At 35.8% G+C, this 18318-nt stretch overlaps 1 protein-coding gene across 1 annotated transcript in view; it reads left to right on the top strand.

Annotated features, from left to right (window-relative positions):
- The window catches only part of LOC133521221 (uncharacterized), a 165758-nt gene that overhangs the window by 131785 nt on the left and 15655 nt on the right, over positions 1-18318 (top strand). The window contains exon 4 of the mRNA XM_061856068.1: positions 12046-12337. Within this exon, the coding sequence (XP_061712052.1) occupies positions 12046-12337 (292 nt within the window). The remainder of the gene's footprint in view (positions 1-12045; positions 12338-18318) is intronic.

The following is an 18318-nucleotide window of genomic DNA, read 5'->3' as shown; positions in this document are numbered from 1 at the left end:
CTGTTATCTGTCATTTATGCATTCATTAACACGAATATAAGAACATACATAAAAGATTTCAAGAAAAGTCTATATTGTCTATTCCTCATAAAAGCTCTTGTGCTTTTATAAGCTATAACGTTACTGCGATTAATGGCTACCAACCTAACAAAACCAAAACGAATACAGTTTTAAACTAAGTGCATTGCTGCCAACTTACAAAATATTCATTTGGTTGCATAGTAAAAATAATTACTTCATAAGTCAGAAACACGCATGTGACACCCGTAATATAGCAACACCCATAGACTACGAAGACCGCTTAGCGTTGCTTATTAGTCTCCGTAGGCTACGGTGGCCAAAATTGAGAAAAAACTGTCCAAAAAATTAATTTAGCAAGTAGCAAGTACCAGGGCCTCATGAGTTACGAGGAGGTGTCGCTGACCGGCCGGCCGCGGCCCGGGGCGGGCCGGGCGCGTAACAAGGTATGCTCGCGCGTCTTGGCTATATACTTTTGCTGTAATTTGTTTACCTAAATTAAGATTTATTTTTGTTGACTCGTAGGAAAAATATTGTAAGCAACGTTGTATAAGTAGGTCAAAAAATTCTCGTGGCGTATTCCTTTACAATGTTCGCCTACGCCTTCGGCTCCGGCTCACATTGTAACTCACGCCACTCGCCTTTTTTGACCCTTCTTATACAACTGTTGCATAAAATACTATAATAGCCGTTTTTCGTTTAAATTTCAAAATATGTTACCGAATGTTCAATCGTGGCTGAATGCCGGATAGGTCAAAGAATGACAATATGGCGTACGAATATTTGGAATGTCACCGTATTTGAGAATTATTTCTCTTAAAATTTCGTTTTTTATTCGCAAGTGTGATTAAAAACATTATGATGAATATAATCAGGCGTTACTTTGCGGAAATGCATACTAATTAAAATAAAAAATGAAAATTACTTACAGAGTGGCTTAATAGTCCGCACGGCGTGCATGTAACCATGTCATACGAATCAATAATAAATTTGAGCAATAAAAAATTCGGTAAAAACATATTTATAAAAAGAATTGCCGGGAGAGGTATGAAACATGATATACATATCAGTATTTTGTAGCTCTTGCCAATTAATGTCAGATTAGTGAGGTAAAAATCTGTTAGTAACTGTTAAGTGCTACTTAAACTACAAAATAATGGCGTGCATCTACATACAATAAAACTTAATATCGCTACAATCGCTTTGATAGAAGCCAAATAGGCTTCTCTACTCATTTAGCATAAGATCGCTACCATATTTTGTGTGTCCAAGTTTATCCATAATTGACTTACCTAGATACGTTTTCGTCTTGCTCAGTGGGTAGTATAAATTGGTGTAGAATTCAACTGTGTGGTAAATTAAACTACAAGTCCAAAGCGTCTATATCTATGTGATGTCTTCTTAGATGCTTCATAGTACGGAGTCTAAGGGAGGTAGTATATGTACAGGGTTTTATTAGAGCTATGGAAAATTGCGTGGAGGGCGGTGAAGGGTAGCCATAGAAGCGTGAAGTGATTTAAAAAAAGCCTGAACAGCACAATGGACGGCTGGGATAAAAATATCTCCCCTTATGGTGAAGTGGAGTAGAGCCATTAAATCTATATAAATAGTAGATATTGTAAAAATTATACAGCGAGAGCATAAAATAATTTATTTTATTCAAAGCAATTTAACCGAGCCGAGGGAACTGGCCAGGGTCGATTTAAGTTGGGGATAAAATGGGTATTGGGTATTAACGCGAGGTTTATAAGTATACTGCTTTTAACTTCGACTGAGACGAAAATAAATTTGAATAAATAAAAATATTTATTAATATTTAGGGATTTTCTTATTTTGATATATCGTGAGATGACAAGCAAAACTCTCTTATATGTAAACTAAAGCCTGACCACTATATATGATCACGCGCCATATTGAGGAATTTGAATGGAACTAAATATTTCATACTAAACTGAACTGTCACCCTATACATGAGAATAACAGCGCCCTCTTGACAATGATCATAATATATATTTCTGGTCGGGTTTTACCATAAGTCCATAGCCATAATGAACCATATTACCACTAAAATAAGGTTGAGATTAGTTTAATTATTATTAGTAATTAGTGAGTTGTGCTTGTTAAGTTGTTACCTGACGATATGTTGTATATTTTAAGCCGTACAGGTTCCCCTTTTCTTACCCTTCGGTTACCGCGATATAGTTCGTGTCATCCACGTTGACGCGCAGATTTGTCAAATATAACCTTTATGATATTAATAACATGATATTACGAATCAAAGCAGGCGTCTTCGTGAATGACACGATCTATAATTGTTAATGAAATAAAACAACGCCGCCTGTTGACTCGTTGACCACGTGAAGGGTTCAAAACGTCGGAATGTATTTTTAATTCATTTTATATGCGTTATCCGTATAAATAATCCGATTAAACATTCTTATTTCATCATTCCAGTGCTGTCACAATCGTTTTGATACGCTCAAAATTTTCTTTATTCCCTGATCCCTATAAGACAGGTTTACCTAGTTTAAGGCTCAGGACACTATTCCTAGGCTATCTAACAATAGAATGCCCCTAAAAATGTAATACTCTTTTACTGCAATAGGCTGCAATTTTGATACCTAACCTTTTTTCATTTTCATTTTCAAAAATAATTAAGTTTCTCGTTTAGAATAACCTTTAAGCTGGCCATACACACAAAACGTAGTGATTATATGCTCTTTGATACACACTAGGGTAACACGCCTGCGCAGACGAATACCACACACGCTCCGTTTTACCTGTGCAGTTGTCAAAACTGGAAAACCCTGGTGTGTATGGCCAGCTTAACAATATTCATTTATAAAGAAATGACCTCATAACTTTTGTACAACAACTCAGATGCAAAACACGCAGAACGCGCGAAAAAAAGCTCTGCTCTTTTAAAAGCTTCATTGTTATATTATTAACGAGAAACACGAAATAAGTAGAATTATTCCAGCATGTAGACAAAGGCGGCCACTTCAGTCGGAATGCGGCCGTGGCAGCCGCAGTGTACTCCGGTAAATAAGGATTCTTTTCTTCAACCTGAAATGTGACGTTTGATAGCTGACACATCATATATACAGTGTATCTCCAAACATGGGGATTAAAATGCAGGGCTCAATTCTACTCACTACATTAAGCTACTTTTACTATGGGCCCCATGCTTATCCGGGAAGCCAATTCGAACACATCTCTTCGAGACATATCTCTTTTTGATTTCTCATGCTCTGAAAGAGGGTCATTGTTGTTCTAAAAAGTGTGCAGAAAGTGATTTGTTTCTGCACTAGAGCATTTTACTTTCCAAGTACGATGTTTGCATTTTATGATGATAAGTAAATGAAATTTGGTTTAAAATGGATTTGTTATATACAGGCGGCGTCACGGTAGACCTCGAAGGAGATGGCGGCACGATGTTGACGTCTTTCGGAAAGATTGGCCTAATATTGCCGTAGACCGAGACGCGTGGAAGAAAGAGAGGGAGGCCTTTGCCGAGCAGTGGAACACAACAGGCTAACAAATAAAAATAAATAAATATTCCATATTCCACAAATAACGATACTTTTACCTAAATGGTTAATTGAAAGTACCCTCAAGAAATGCTATAAAAAATATGCTTAGTCATGTTAGAAAGAAAACACATGTGCTTTACTTTCCTCGTATTCGAAATGAAAAGTAGAGTGTTTAACTCGGGTAAAAGGCATCGTTTCAGCCTCGAACGCAGTGGAGCGCTAAAACTACCTCGGCAGAAATGAGTGCCTTTCAACCCTTGGTTAAAAATCTACTATTTATTAAGTTATTAGAGAATGGTCGACACTTTTGAAGCGTAGTCTGATCTGATTCGTTACTTTTAATGCTGACTGTACATGTATTGACGCACGTGAGACAAATGATATGTAAATGACAGATCAAATTGACAAAGATTGTGGATTTCGACTAAGTAGTTCTGTTTTTAATTTTTACTTTAGTGTCTGTCAGTTAATAATAGATTATTATTTTATTTTATTATTTTAATTGAGACTTTTCAATTAATAATTTGGGCACCAGATTTAATTTTATTACCTATGTATTACATAATTTCTTGAACTAAATTACTACAAATGCAAATTATTTAACTACCGTGATTTAAAAAAAGCTACCTAAATAGGTTTTTTTAATGAATTTTAATATAATCAAGAGTAATTTTAATGGAATATATTTGTTAATTAATTTATATGATTCATATTAGCTTCCAACGTGTAGTTGTATCCTAAAAGACCTTTTTCATGTATTACTTAATAGGTACGGGCCCGCTACTCTGTTTATTATTTAGATTAATAATAATTAATTCACCAATAACGTTACAACGTTAAATTCATATGGAATTCAGACAGACATTGTGCCTCGTTGATTAGTCTAATAGCGATTCACAGGCTTGTGGAGCTAATGAGTAAACTCATGTGTGTAACTTGTTTATGGTACCAGGACTTTTGTTGGTTTGTGGACTTAGTACTTAAATTAGGTAGTTAGAGACCAGAAAGTACAACTATCAACGAAATTCAATCTACCTGATTTCAAGTTTTCAAATGTATATTATTTAATAGTTTTTCAATTTATGAAAGCGCGCATAAAAAAAATCGTCCATCAACACGGAATACAATTTTAAATTTATGTAGCTACTCGGGATATACCAATTGCCAATTTTTTTGAAGAAGTTGTAAAGGGGCCCACTGATTAACAGTCCAATCTACAACTGATACCGATACCGGCCGCCGGACCCGGACTGTTAATCAGTGGACCCCTTTAGAATATCACTAAACTTGAAGTAAAAGAGCTTACGGGATATTGTTCCTCAAACATGTTCAATTGAATACATTGACATTTAACATTCTAAAGTCTTCCGAAATAGTAGATTGTTAACTAAGGGATGAACGGCACCATTTCACCCGAGTTAAACACTAATTTTTTTGAAAAAAGTGAAATTCATCTACTTTAAAAAAAAAACAGGGCTAAGTATAAACTTCAGTGGTATTTGGGTACTTTCAATTAACAATTTAGGTAAAAATATCGTTATTTATGGAATGGGGAATTAATTATACAACAAACTAATTTAAATCCAAAAATTTAATTGCTTATTGTAATAAAGAGAGAAAAACGTACATAGAAAGTACAGTGCTAGAACAACAACGACCCACTTTCAGAGCATCAGAAATGAAAAAGAATGTTCAAGTACCTACACAAATACTATTCAACTTACACAAATGTCTACCTGATAATAATGGCATTACGTGAAAAAACTTTCTTTCATTTATATTTTTGCAGTTCAATACCGGTGAAACGTTAAGAGTTCAGTACCCCTAGTGTAATTTTAGTCGATAGCGAAACGTGACGTACGCGTTTGCGTTAAGTCTCATTTTGTATGGGTTTTTGAACAGCGCGCCAAGCGGGACGTTTTGGAAAGTCAAAAATCTCATACAAAATGACACAACGCAAATGCGTACGTCACGTTTCGCTGTCGAAAATATTTACACTAGGGGTACAGATAAACACTTATGAAAACATGTTTTCAACGGAAAATCATGTTTACTAACGGATTCATACATTTTATTCATATAGAAAATCGTGTTGATATTTCCCCGTCTAGTTTTCTGGCGATGCAAGAAAAGTTGGGTGAACTTCGTGTGTCGCAGTTCTTAACTTCGAAAGCAAGTCATAGTCTATTAATAGTTAGAAACAGCTCCGTGTGCTCAACTTGCTAAAGTCAGAAGTTATCGTCTATCGGTTTATCGAAGTGTAAAATGTTTATCTTTTAGAAGGAATAGCAACATCAGGGCTGTAATATCACAAACTTGATAATTGACACCTGAAGGTGCATCCAAGCGCATACAAACTCTCAAGCCGTGCGAGCACTAAGACACTTGAACTCGCTTCTGTCATGGGCACCAGAAAGAAATATTTTTGCAACTCCCTGGGCTAATATATGTCGGACATGTCAGATGTATTGTGAAACTCTGGATGTCATTTGAAATTATTACGTTCCTGTTATTTCTTGTATTTACTTTGTATTTTATCAATTAATTTGTATAATGCCTTAGTTTCACTGTAATGTTATACAAATTTTGTATGTAACAATAAATAAATAAATAAAATCCAAATTACAATTATCGATTGTGGAGTAACACTGTGCAACATGGTAGTATTTGAGAACTAACCCGGTTACTTTACTCCACTAAAATGAACTGGGCTAAAATTATTTTCGTTGTCTTGGTCCCCAAAAAATGTAACGGAGTGAAGCTTTTTGAATGAGATATATTTTTTCTCATTTAAAATACAATTTACAACTAGACAGACATGCGAAGCACTCACTTTTTTATTTATTTGATAGAGGACGAAAATACACGCGTAATAGAGTGGTCAGAAAAAAGACAACGAAAAGATTTTTGACCCAACTGCGGTGTGGATGCACGACTGTACATTTCTGAGTCGGTAACGACGGTGACGCAGCGGACCCATTTTAACTCGTTTGACTCGCTCCGCTCATCTCTTTCTCTGTAGAAACGCTCCTATGAAATTTACGATTGCTACTTGAACGAGCTCCGTAATGACACCGCTCCGCTCTCTAGAACTGAGCGAGTTAATTTCAACTCTTTGCTAACTTTGTCATTTCCGCTGGACTCTTTCTTGGTAGAAATACAAGTACGTAGTTTACTCTTGCGAGTTAAACTAAGTCATTAATGAGTCCACTCCGCTCGCGGTGGAAACTGGGCTTAACTATCCACCGTCCCCCATGTTAGACGACAAATGCCAGCGTGTTAAAAGAGGGAACTCGATAGTTCTGAAATCAGTATATATGCTTGTTGTGTTATGTATCTGAAGACCAATAAGGTTAAATTTGAAGTTAGATTAGAACAAAGAGATATAAGAAACATCGATAACGCAAAGTGATGGCTATTATGCTATTGTGGCAACCCTTCCGAGAGGTTAGAAATAATTAGCAATATATTATTCAAACAGAATCAAAAGTATTAAGTAAATAGTACATACTTGATCTCTGAGTAGGTAGGTACTATCAAATAGGGGTCACACAAACACAACTAATTTCCATGCCTACCGTGTTTTTTGTAAGTGTATTTTTTGAGCTGTTACATACTCGTAGTTTACAAATCAAAAGTTAAAAAAAAATGTATTTTAGGGGGCACTCGATGTAAAATGTCACTAAAACTAAAAAAAAAATAGTGAAATTTTATTATTTGATTTTTTTTCAAGTATCTTCAAAGTTTTTTACATCTTTGATTAAGTGAATATGTACTTCTGAAAATAATCGCTTCTAAAGTTCAAAAATAACTAACTTTTGAACCAGCCGTACAAATTTGTGAAAAAAAAAATAAAAAAAATATTACTTAGTAAATACTTTTCACAAACAACCTTCAATTTAAAAAAAATTGCACCTCATTAGTCTCATTACCAATACTCGTACAGTTTTCTTCTGGGGTACTTTAGATGTGACAGAGTACAGGGTATATAAGTAGTTGTGCCGTTCTCAAGAACGTTTTTCGCTTACTAGAACATTTTCGAGACAGACACAAATAGAACAGGGTTTTTATTTTTCTTGAAAATGCTGAAAAATAGCACGACCACTTCTAAGCGATATCAAAATCTCATTCACACCAGCAAAATTGTAATAGAATTCCATCTTGTTTGGTAGATATGGCAAATTTAAGTCTAGACTGTAATCCAGCTTAGGTCGTAACCGCTCGTAACCTGCTTACACCGCGGGTATACACTCGGCACGGAAATTGAAATGCCACGACGCGTTTTCGTCGGGGGTAGCACATTTAAATTTCATCAAAGACTCGCGTGAACCATGTCTCGCGACATGAAATTGTATTATCCACGCGAATAACGCGTGTATGTCGAAAGGCGACGGGTTCAATTTCGTTCTCTTCACGTTTTGTTTATAAAAGTCAGTTCCTTTTTGCTTTATCTTGCTAGGTTTGGAATATATTTTGATCCTATCTGAATCAGAGTGGCGAAAATGATACGACTAAGAGTTAAATCAAGAGCACACCTAGACATTTCTGAATCACGCATCATATACATAATACACATCTATAACAGATTATGAGATGAATCATCATAATTATTAGATTTATTTATTACCTACTTTGTTCGTACATTTTCATATTTCAAATAAGCGGATCTTGATGCGGTAGGAACAATGAACATGAAACATGGGACTTAAGAGGAATTCCTAGTTGCTATTTTTCCATACAATCGCTCTCGACTGTTTCCTCCCTGGGTTTTTAAGCTAGAGCAGTGATTTTTTCAAATAAGATAAATATCATTAAAATCTATGCCGTTATGATTGATTTTTTGGATTATTGTATTTTGAAGAAACTTACAGCGCCTCGAAAATTGCAAAAACGGCTCTATTGAATTGGCTGCAAAAAAAGGTGCAGTATACAAATATAACAACAAATATCCAAAAATCAAAACATAGCGGTATAGATTATTTCTTTTTCTTACAAAATTTCATAATGATTGCTTGCATTTTGGAGGAGGAAACAGTCGAGAGCGAAGCCTCGATTTTTGAGTTTTTTGCATGGAATTTTAGTCCGAGCTGCAGTTGTCTTTATCGCACGCACGCCCACCGCAGCTTCAAAAATTCGAGATTTGAAAAGTTGCTCAATGCTCAGTTAGGAATTGCTCTTAAGAGGAAAACTATTATCTTCTAGTAAGACAGACATTATTCAGTAAAAAAAACAACGGGTTGTACTCCGGGAGTGCCGGCAGAAGTGAAAACTTGAGTATTAACGTTGTGCATTTTTGATATTTTGGAATGGTTAGGGAATCATTTTGCACTTATTGCTTTAATGATCAGTATAAAAGTACTATTATTTATGTGACAAAATACAATAAGTACTCATTTATTGCGCTATCGTACACAAACATGACAATTTATATTAAATTAAAAAATTAACACTTCAGAACTATTACAATTCAATGACATTGTAACAGTTTTTCGATCAGCTCACATGTCCGTCAATCTGTCGAATTTGTCGGTCACGTAACGTAGCGAGTTTAACATTTTGTCCCCATCACAAAAAGTGTACAGCGCCGCTAAAGAAGTTTTCACTTCAAAAAATAACCTTGATGGTCCAAGACACAATTATTTTAAATGGTTGTTGCATTCCTTTCACATAAAGCATTATTTATCTTGCCGAAAGTTACCCCTCAATTTATAAAAATAACTATAATTGATTAATAGTTTTGTCATCCCTAATTTCTTTTAAAATTCAGGCAGCCATTGTTTAAAAGCATCTGCAAAAAATCTATGAGCAATCGTCGCTAAAATACATTCAATCGGCCCGGGCCGCAGGAGCCCGCTATAAAATTTGCCCTCTCTTTGTTGCAACCAAGCATAAATCCTCAATGGAGTCGAATCCTTATCGACACTTTATCCAGTAGATACAGGCGGGATGCAATTTGCACCCTCAAATTGCGTTTTCCACGTTGCCTAGTTCTATTTTGGTCAACTGCCTCGGAGCTCTGTACATTAAACTGTAACTTGAATGTAAAACAAATCTAGTAAATTGTGGACTCAGTAAAGGTTTATTTACGGTATAAGATGGATGTTGGTTTTTCGCGTTAAGGCAGCTCTGAGTTTTGCTGAAATTTAAAATGACTTACCATGTTGACACAGAGATATCTTTGGAATGTAAATGTAGTATTTTGAAGTAAAATTGTGCATATTTCGTACAAAATACTACTGTATTGATGGATTTTTTTACCGTTTTTTCGCATAATATCTAAATTAAAAGTAAAACTGCTTTAGAACGATTTAGTTTTTTTTTTGAAGTGAAAACTTCTTTAGCGGCGCTGTGCACTTTTTGTGATGGGGAAAAAAATGTTAAACTCGCGTCGGGAGTCACGTGACCGTCAGATTGAAAATTCGTAAGACTTTTTAAAAATCGTATCTCATTCAAGTGTGACGTTTTATTTTCTTCATAATCATGATGATGATGATGAATCAACGTGCTGTCATAACGGTTAAAGAGGTTTAATCTTTGTTAATTGTGTTGTATTGTATCTTTATGTTGTTGGGTGTCCATGATTGTAGGATAGGTACTCAAATTTTTCCTTACCAAAAAGTTAAATAACAGAAAAGAAGCGTGATTGTATAGGCTGTAGTCCTTCTCACGTCTCATGAATTAGGTACTCCGTATATTTTATATATTAGAGTCTGTGCAGAAAGAGAAGAGTCGTGGAATGTATGAGGCTCAATACATTCCACGACTCTTTTCTTTCCGAACAGACTCTAACACTAAAATTTGCATTTCAAAATATCTTCGACACTCAAATTTATTTACGAAGGTATTTAGACTGTAGTTAGTACTGTACCAGTGTACCTGAATGAAGCATGCCTTGTAATATTAAATAAGTACTCTATTTTAGGGCTGTACTAATAAAAAAGGTGCTGGGTTCCACGTTCCACGTGCAAGTATCATATAAAACGCTGTTTAGGTACAGTCACGGACTTTAATTGTTGAGCCAGTTTGGTTTCTCTTTACATTGGAGATTCATACCGTTAGTATTGACCACCAAATTAGCTTGAACCCTAAATGGATCAAGAATTTAAGTCTGATCGTACAGTGGAGTTTATAAATATGTATACAATTTTCACCTTATTGCATGTATACATATTTATGAACTCTACTGTACATACCTCAACCCTTACTGGCCGCAAACCGAGCTTTTGTGGCAAAAACAAATCTTGCATATTTGGTAATTCCAAATCATAAATATTTCAAGTGTTTGCGTGTGTCGAAATGAGTTGAATTAAGTATGTCAGGATTTTTGATATCGGCTTTGATGTATTCGAAACTATTTCAATGTTTACTTATAGGTACAATAAAACAAATAAAAAGAAGACTTTCAATTCATACGTACCTACTATTCGAAAACAGCTTTTGAATCGAAGGAATATCGGCATTTATGTGATGAACACGAATAAGTTGTTCTCGAGTCTTGGATGTTTTCAACCTTATTAAAAATAATGATTATCTAGTTTGAGGATAAGTCCCGAATCGATTTAGTTCGAGAACAACAATACAATTACTTGTATTTTTTCGTTATACAATTACTTGTATATTTTTGGGACTCATATACAGGGTCACAGGGTGGGCAAATAAGAGTGATACACATTGTTTTGAAATTTTAATCATATTAAGTGCAAAATTTATTAAATATTTTTTCATAAATATTTTAAGGTCTCAGGGTGGATTTTAGAACAAAAACGGCAGAATAACAAATCACAATTATTTCTTTCAAAGTTCTAATGTTTCTCATAAAATTAAAGGAACAAATCACACATTTTATATTAAATAACGAAATATAAAATAACAGCATGGAATGATATCAAAGTAGTTCACGCAATCACGGCGGCGGCCGAAGGCAAAATGTTCCGAACAACAGTTTGCACCGGTTTTTTTATACCCGATGCGTGGTAGGGTAGGCTTGATGTTGCCAACAATATATTATTTAGGGTAGGCAATTTTATACGGAAAATAATTTCTGCCAAATGTCTACTTCTATCACCAAGCATTTTTTTCCCAAATGTTTGTGTTGTTTAAAACACTTTGTTTGCTCGATTAATTTCGAGAAGCCGTGATTAGCAACCGAATTCCCCAAATTTTGCAGTTCCTGACCTATTTCTGTGGGGCTATCTAAAATAATTTGTCTTTGCTAACAAGCTGATGAAATATGAACAGTTAAAACCGATTATCCGACACAAATTTACTACGACAACGCCGAAAATGTGCAAACATATATGCTGAACATTGCGATGATAAGGGCTTACATTTGCCTGCTGTTAGAGGTGGACATATGTCAGATATTACATTCCGCATATATTTGCCAACCCTGAATAATATATTTGAAATTTCTTATTTGCCCATTCTGTATATAAGTCCCAAAAATATACGAGTAATTGTGTAACAAGGTTAAAACTTATTTTTGTCTTTACAGGTGTTATTCGACAGTTTCACTCTCGGTCGCTTCACATCCTTCACAGAAGATGGATGTCCCGATGGCTACATGCAGATCCAAGAGGCTAGTAGGCCCCAAGTCGGCGGGTCATGGTGCGGCACCTCGTGGGGCCCGTCGATATACTACAGCGAAACAAAATCCATTACGCTAATTATACGCTTACTACACTTATCAAAAGAACAGAACAATTACAATTTTGATTTCCGCATGGCGTATAAAGTGTTAAGAAGGGAATATGCCACAGTACGATTTGGAGGAACGCCTCCATCAGGTAAGTTTAGTTCATGTTTAGTTAAACATATTCACATTAGTCTCCTAGTATTATACCGTATTTGCCAATAATATTACATACGTTTCTTTATGCCTCAGATTCAGCTAGAATCATAAACCGTATAATAAATAAAACGTCAAACACAGTAGATATTACATTCTTACAGGAAAAACAAAAGAAATAGGCTACAAAAAGCGTTCTGAAAGATATAAAACGCACTAGGTCTTGAGTAATTGATTTATTTGTGAATTAAGTACATGATAATATTAAGTCCGACGACCGACGCTCACGTTGGCGCGGGAAGCTCTCTTGACAGCCGCGCCCATGACAGCTGGGCTGTCAGTTAGGGCACGTTTACAAACCCGGACAATATAAATATTAACAAATAGTATCAAAATAGAAATAGTTTGATGACAGACGGTGTTTTCCATATAATAATGATATAAATTATCTTACATTTCTAACAATCGGCCATCCTGAATTTTGCCTGACCCGAGGCAATAAAGATATAAATTATTTCTTTTCTAAGGATACAATAATAAAACGTGACAATAACGTGCTATCAGGTAATTTTCTAAGGATACAATAATAAAACGTGACAATAACGTAGTAGCTAGTAGGCAAGAAAATATACAAAACTTGTCTTACAAACTAAAAAAAAAAACATCACTCACACAGATGATTAAGTAGGGTAGTCACCCAGAGGGTTCTAATTATGTGGCGTCGAACAATACGTAATATGTTTCAACATTGAAACGACAAGCTTATTTTATTTTATATTATTTGATATTATATCCAAGCCTTGTGAAGCAAATTAGAAATCTTACTCACTACATTTTCGGCCATCCTTAAGAGATTGGATGTCCTCATTCAATTATTATCAACATAGTTATATTAACAAATATAACTAAGGAAAAAAAAAAAACATTATAAGATTCTTTTACTTTTAGTACAACACTACTGGGATAATATTGCCTCTTGATTTACGAACTAGTGACGACGCCCCCGGATAGTCGCTAACTTGATGTGGGGTAACGTAACAGATGTAGATCTAGTGACTTTTCATCTTGTCTCTAGTTATACACATTAGATTTTACAGTATTTGAATTATTTATTACAAATTTAAATCAGACAACAAGGCCCATATTACAAAAAACTTACAGACTATGCATTTTAAGAACTTGAGAACTAAACACTATTTCGGCAACAAAATAGCGTGACTACGTTGAATCGTCTGGCATTGTGTCAGATTCGACAATTTGCCCCGGAACCTCCGAAACACGACACCCTTTGGCCAGAAGTCGGCGCACTCGATGAGCCCCTGCAGCGGTTGCAGCACGCTCACCGCAAAAGGGTTGCTGTGCGCGTAGTGGCCTAGTGGCGCGATCGAAGCTGTAACGCCCTCAGCGTGTAGTACCTGGACTCAGAAACAAGAATTAACAGCGTCTCGTTCCATCATGTGTCACACACACACAGACACAGGATGTAAGTGTCTGGAAGGTTTTTTTTTTCACATAGTACAGATGGTAATTTACAATCCCACCGCCCGGATGTAACAGTAATCTTTAGATTGTGGCAACGTACACACACAGGTGTAACCCATTTGTATCATTAAATAAATGAATAAATATTATAGGGTCATTCTCACACAAATAGACTAAGCCCTACAGTAAGCTCAAGAAGGCTTGTCTTGTGGGTATTCAGAAAACGATAGGTATATTTAATCTACAAATACCTCAATACGTAGAGAACATCCATGACTCAGAAACAAATATCTGTGTTCATCACACAAATAAATGCCCTTACCGGGATTCGAACCCGGGACCATCGGCTTCATAGGCATAGGTTCACTACCTACTAGGCCAGACCGGTCGTCACATACATATATCAAGATACACACACAGAGTGTAAGAGCGTTTGGTATGTTGTAGCAAAGTACACAGGTGTAAAAATATTCGTACGGTTATCATTATATACCAGAATACACATACAGGGTGTAAAAACACTTGTACGGACATTATATATTATACCACAATACACACACAGGATGTAAGGGCGTTTAATAAGTTGTAGCAAAGTACACACACACACAGGGTGTAAAAACATTCGTACAGTTATTATTATATATACCACAGTACACACACAGGATGTAAGGGCGTTAAGCGTACAGACACAGGCTGTATGGTGAGCTTGTTACGGCGTACTCGCACAGGGAGCATCCGTCTCATGCAAGCTTAAATGGTGCTGCTTGTTACCGCGTTCTCGCACAGGGAGCTCTCGGCCTCAAGCAAGCTTATTTGGTGATCCCTGTTACCGCGTTCTCACACAGGGAGCTATCGGCCTCAGGCGATCTATCACACTTGTTACCGCGTACCCGCGCAGGGGGTATCGGCCTCAAGCAAGTGTTTCACATGATCTTCGATACCGCGTACGCACACTGGACGTAGCAGCCTCAGCCTCAGCCCCACTAGGCGCAGTGAAGTGGTGGTGAGTTATCTATCGGTAGCTACCGCGTACACACACTGGATGCAGCGGACTCCAACCACGTCGTTGCGGCTCTCAGACGGACGCACTCAGGTCCAACATGTAAAGCATTAAACATTTTACACTTTATTTATTTAACATATACACAAATATGTATTTATATATGGGTTAGACTTTGGTTGGAATTGCATTAACATGAACTTCAATTAAAATGAGACACGTGTGCATTGCGTCACGAATATGAATTTCATGTATATAATGAGGTAATTATAGTATGATAATAACTGTAATTTCCGAGTAACAACTTGGACTAGGCTCAAAATTAGAGCCTAGTCCTATCCACAGTTTCATCTTATCCGCTGAGTTAACATTGATATATTTACGACCACCTCTTTAAAACCATTACGTACTATAAAAACACTATATGTAATTATAGTCTACTATGATAATACAAAAACTCCAATTTGGATTTAAGCACTAGGAGTATTGATAAAGATAAAAATAAGTTTATTGCACACAAAACAGTATATGAATCGGTCCAGAATTGGTGTGACATCGGGTGAGTGCATAGCATGGTTACATAACAGAGTTTCCAGCGGTCCCCGCACTAAGCTAGGCCTGTACCGCGAGAGACCAAGTATGCATTTGTGTGTCATGTGTGACAGTTGGAATATAGAGAAGGAATATAACCCAAACATACATTAGGAGTGATTGAACATTTGCCAAATCGTCGTACTGTAAAAGTTGCCTGTAATCAGATCTTTGTTGTTTGCATATCCTTTCACAAATTCAAATCAAAATTGCTGTTAGTAATTAGATTATTTTTGAATCTCGCAATTGGCTTCCAAGTGACCATGCCTTTTGCATTTGGTACCCTTAACAATTTATTTGACCATAATAATCCTAGTATAGCTCTACTGTAATGTTATTATATAATTTGTGCTCAAATAAGCATTACAGTAGCCATGTAAACGTCTAAAATGCTACTATAGAACTAGCTTAAAATACAAATCGTTATAAAAATGCTGTCGGCCATAATACGGCGGCAGTGTTTCAGGTTTAAGTTTCCAGCGACTTATAAACATAATATTGTAATAAATTTATGAATTGAATTATATTAAAAAGAGGTACTGCAAGTGGCGGGATCGATGGGGCGTTCGAATCAGCGTAAGACAGTTAGTTTGTTTTTTTTTTTAAACTTGGCGGATTTTTACTTTTACAGACCTTTTGGTGTGTAAAACTGTCGACTCATAAAGAGTATGCAGGAGCAAACACCCTCAGCACGAACTAAACCACTCGTTTCGATACAGTTAGTAAATATTCTCCGCATATTTCTAGATAGAAAGTACGCAGAATAGCTGAATCTTCGGGTAACATAAACCGCGTCCTATCGAATCTATCAAATAAACAAAAATCAAACTTGGGACTTGATGAAAGACACACGCTGGCGTGATCTATCTCGTTGCCACCGGCATCTAGCGAACGGTATTTGCATACTAATGTCTAATACATGCTATGAAATTGCGAAAGACTAACGCTTGCGCGATCTAACTCGACGCTAGCGCCATCTAGCTTGCAATTGGGTAAACTTTCCATATTGGAAGTGGTGTTAAGTTATAGTACATATTTATATATCTGTTCGATCGATAATTTTCGATCTATGTATAAATAACAAGCATCTATTTATTTATTTTTTAACTAGATTAGGTATAATGGTAACTAAATGAGCTCTTGACTGTATGCGGTATTCATTTTCAATGTTAGTTGTTATTTTATTTATTTTTTTTTGTTTTTGAAAACTCACAGCTAAAGTAACAAAATAAGTTTCAAAATAAAAACAGTAAGCCAATTTCACATGTAGAAACTGCGTAAAGTATATGACGTGCGAAATTGCAAAATTAATAATAACTATTATGCTTACAATTATGTTGCTTTACAGTGAGACTAAGTTTTTAAACATTGAACGAGAAGAACAAAAGAGAAAGAAATAAGATGAAATTGTGTTAACAGTATCACAGAACAGATCGATGTGATCATGCTATTTGCAAAGCTGATTAAAGGACTTAGCAGCTCAGAAAAAATATGAGTTTTTCCTATAATTAGTATGAAGGAAGGAAATATGGAACGTTCGTTTGGTGCGAGAGGATAGACGTGAGGGGACTGATTACCATAAGTTCGCTAGCAGGTCAGGACAGTCTACATGGTCCTGAGCGATTTTCATAATATAAATTACATCAGATATATTCAGCCGGATTTAAAGAGGTAGCAGGAGGAGTTTGGCACAATGCTGTAACTTTATTTTGAATTTTTGAATTTATATCTCAGAAAACAAATATACTTTTTTTTATTCTTTCTACTTTTGAAATATAGGTGTCATAACAAGTGTTCCAAACCTGAGAGGCGTATTCCAGATGGCTCCTTACAAATGCGCAATAGACAATTTTAATTGATTTTAGTCTTTTAAGGTTCTTACACGATCTTATGATAAAACCAAGTGCCTTGAAAGCTTTGTTGACTATTGAATCAACGTGCCGATCAAAGATCAACTTATTATCCATTACGACACCCAAGTCCCTTATTTCACTACACTTAGCTATAACCTCATTTTTAACAAATAGAATAAAAGACATTACGCTTACGAGTAAAAGAGATGGCAAAGCATTTGAACACATTTATATCTAGTTTATTATTAGCACAATATCGATCTAGTCTAAGGAGATCTTGAAGGTAAGTAGAGTCGAGAGTGTTATTAACTATCCAGTAGACTTTCATATCATCAACAAATAAAAGAATATTTGAGTGTTTAAAGCAATGGGAAGTATCGTGTAAATATATGATGAATAATAATAGTCTAAGAGATCCTTGGGGCGCTCCTGAAGGGATTTCCACCCACGATAATGAAAATCCGTTCAGAACGACCGCTTGGGACCTGTTTACGACACAGGAGGAGAACCATCGAAAGAGGTCTCCTCTTATACTTTGCTACTGATAAAAGTTTATGTAATAGCAGATCATGGTCGATGTAATCTGTGTACACAGCATCGACTGGATCTTCACCATCCAAGTTATGTGACGCGTAATCGTTAAATCATTATAATGTGGAAGATACAGATCATATATTGTTAATAACCAAAAACATAAAAATGAAACTAGTTATTCCTTACTAATTCGAATCTAAATCATTCACACTATCATTTATGTATACATATACAACTGAAACTAGTTTTTTGGAGAAATCGCGAAACGTCTGGTTGACGTAACTGGTGACCGAAGAGCTGGCGGCTTCCTCGCACAACGTATCAGTATTGCGATACAACGAGGAAATGCCGCCAGCATCCTTGGTACAATGCATCAAGGGCCTATTTTAGATATAAGCTAGTTATAGTAATCATCTGTATATATCCATTATGTATATTGTTATTGTCAATAAAGATCCACTGAAACTAGGTCACGTGTTTTGTGGAATTAAAAGTTTATTTTATTTTAAAACATTTATG

Source organism: Cydia pomonella, chromosome 9 (genome assembly GCF_033807575.1).
Source record: "Cydia pomonella isolate Wapato2018A chromosome 9, ilCydPomo1, whole genome shotgun sequence".
NCBI lineage: Eukaryota > Metazoa > Arthropoda > Insecta > Lepidoptera > Tortricidae > Cydia > Cydia pomonella.
The sequence above is the reverse complement of the archived record's forward strand: the minus strand, read 5'-3'. Positions and strand labels throughout refer to the sequence as shown.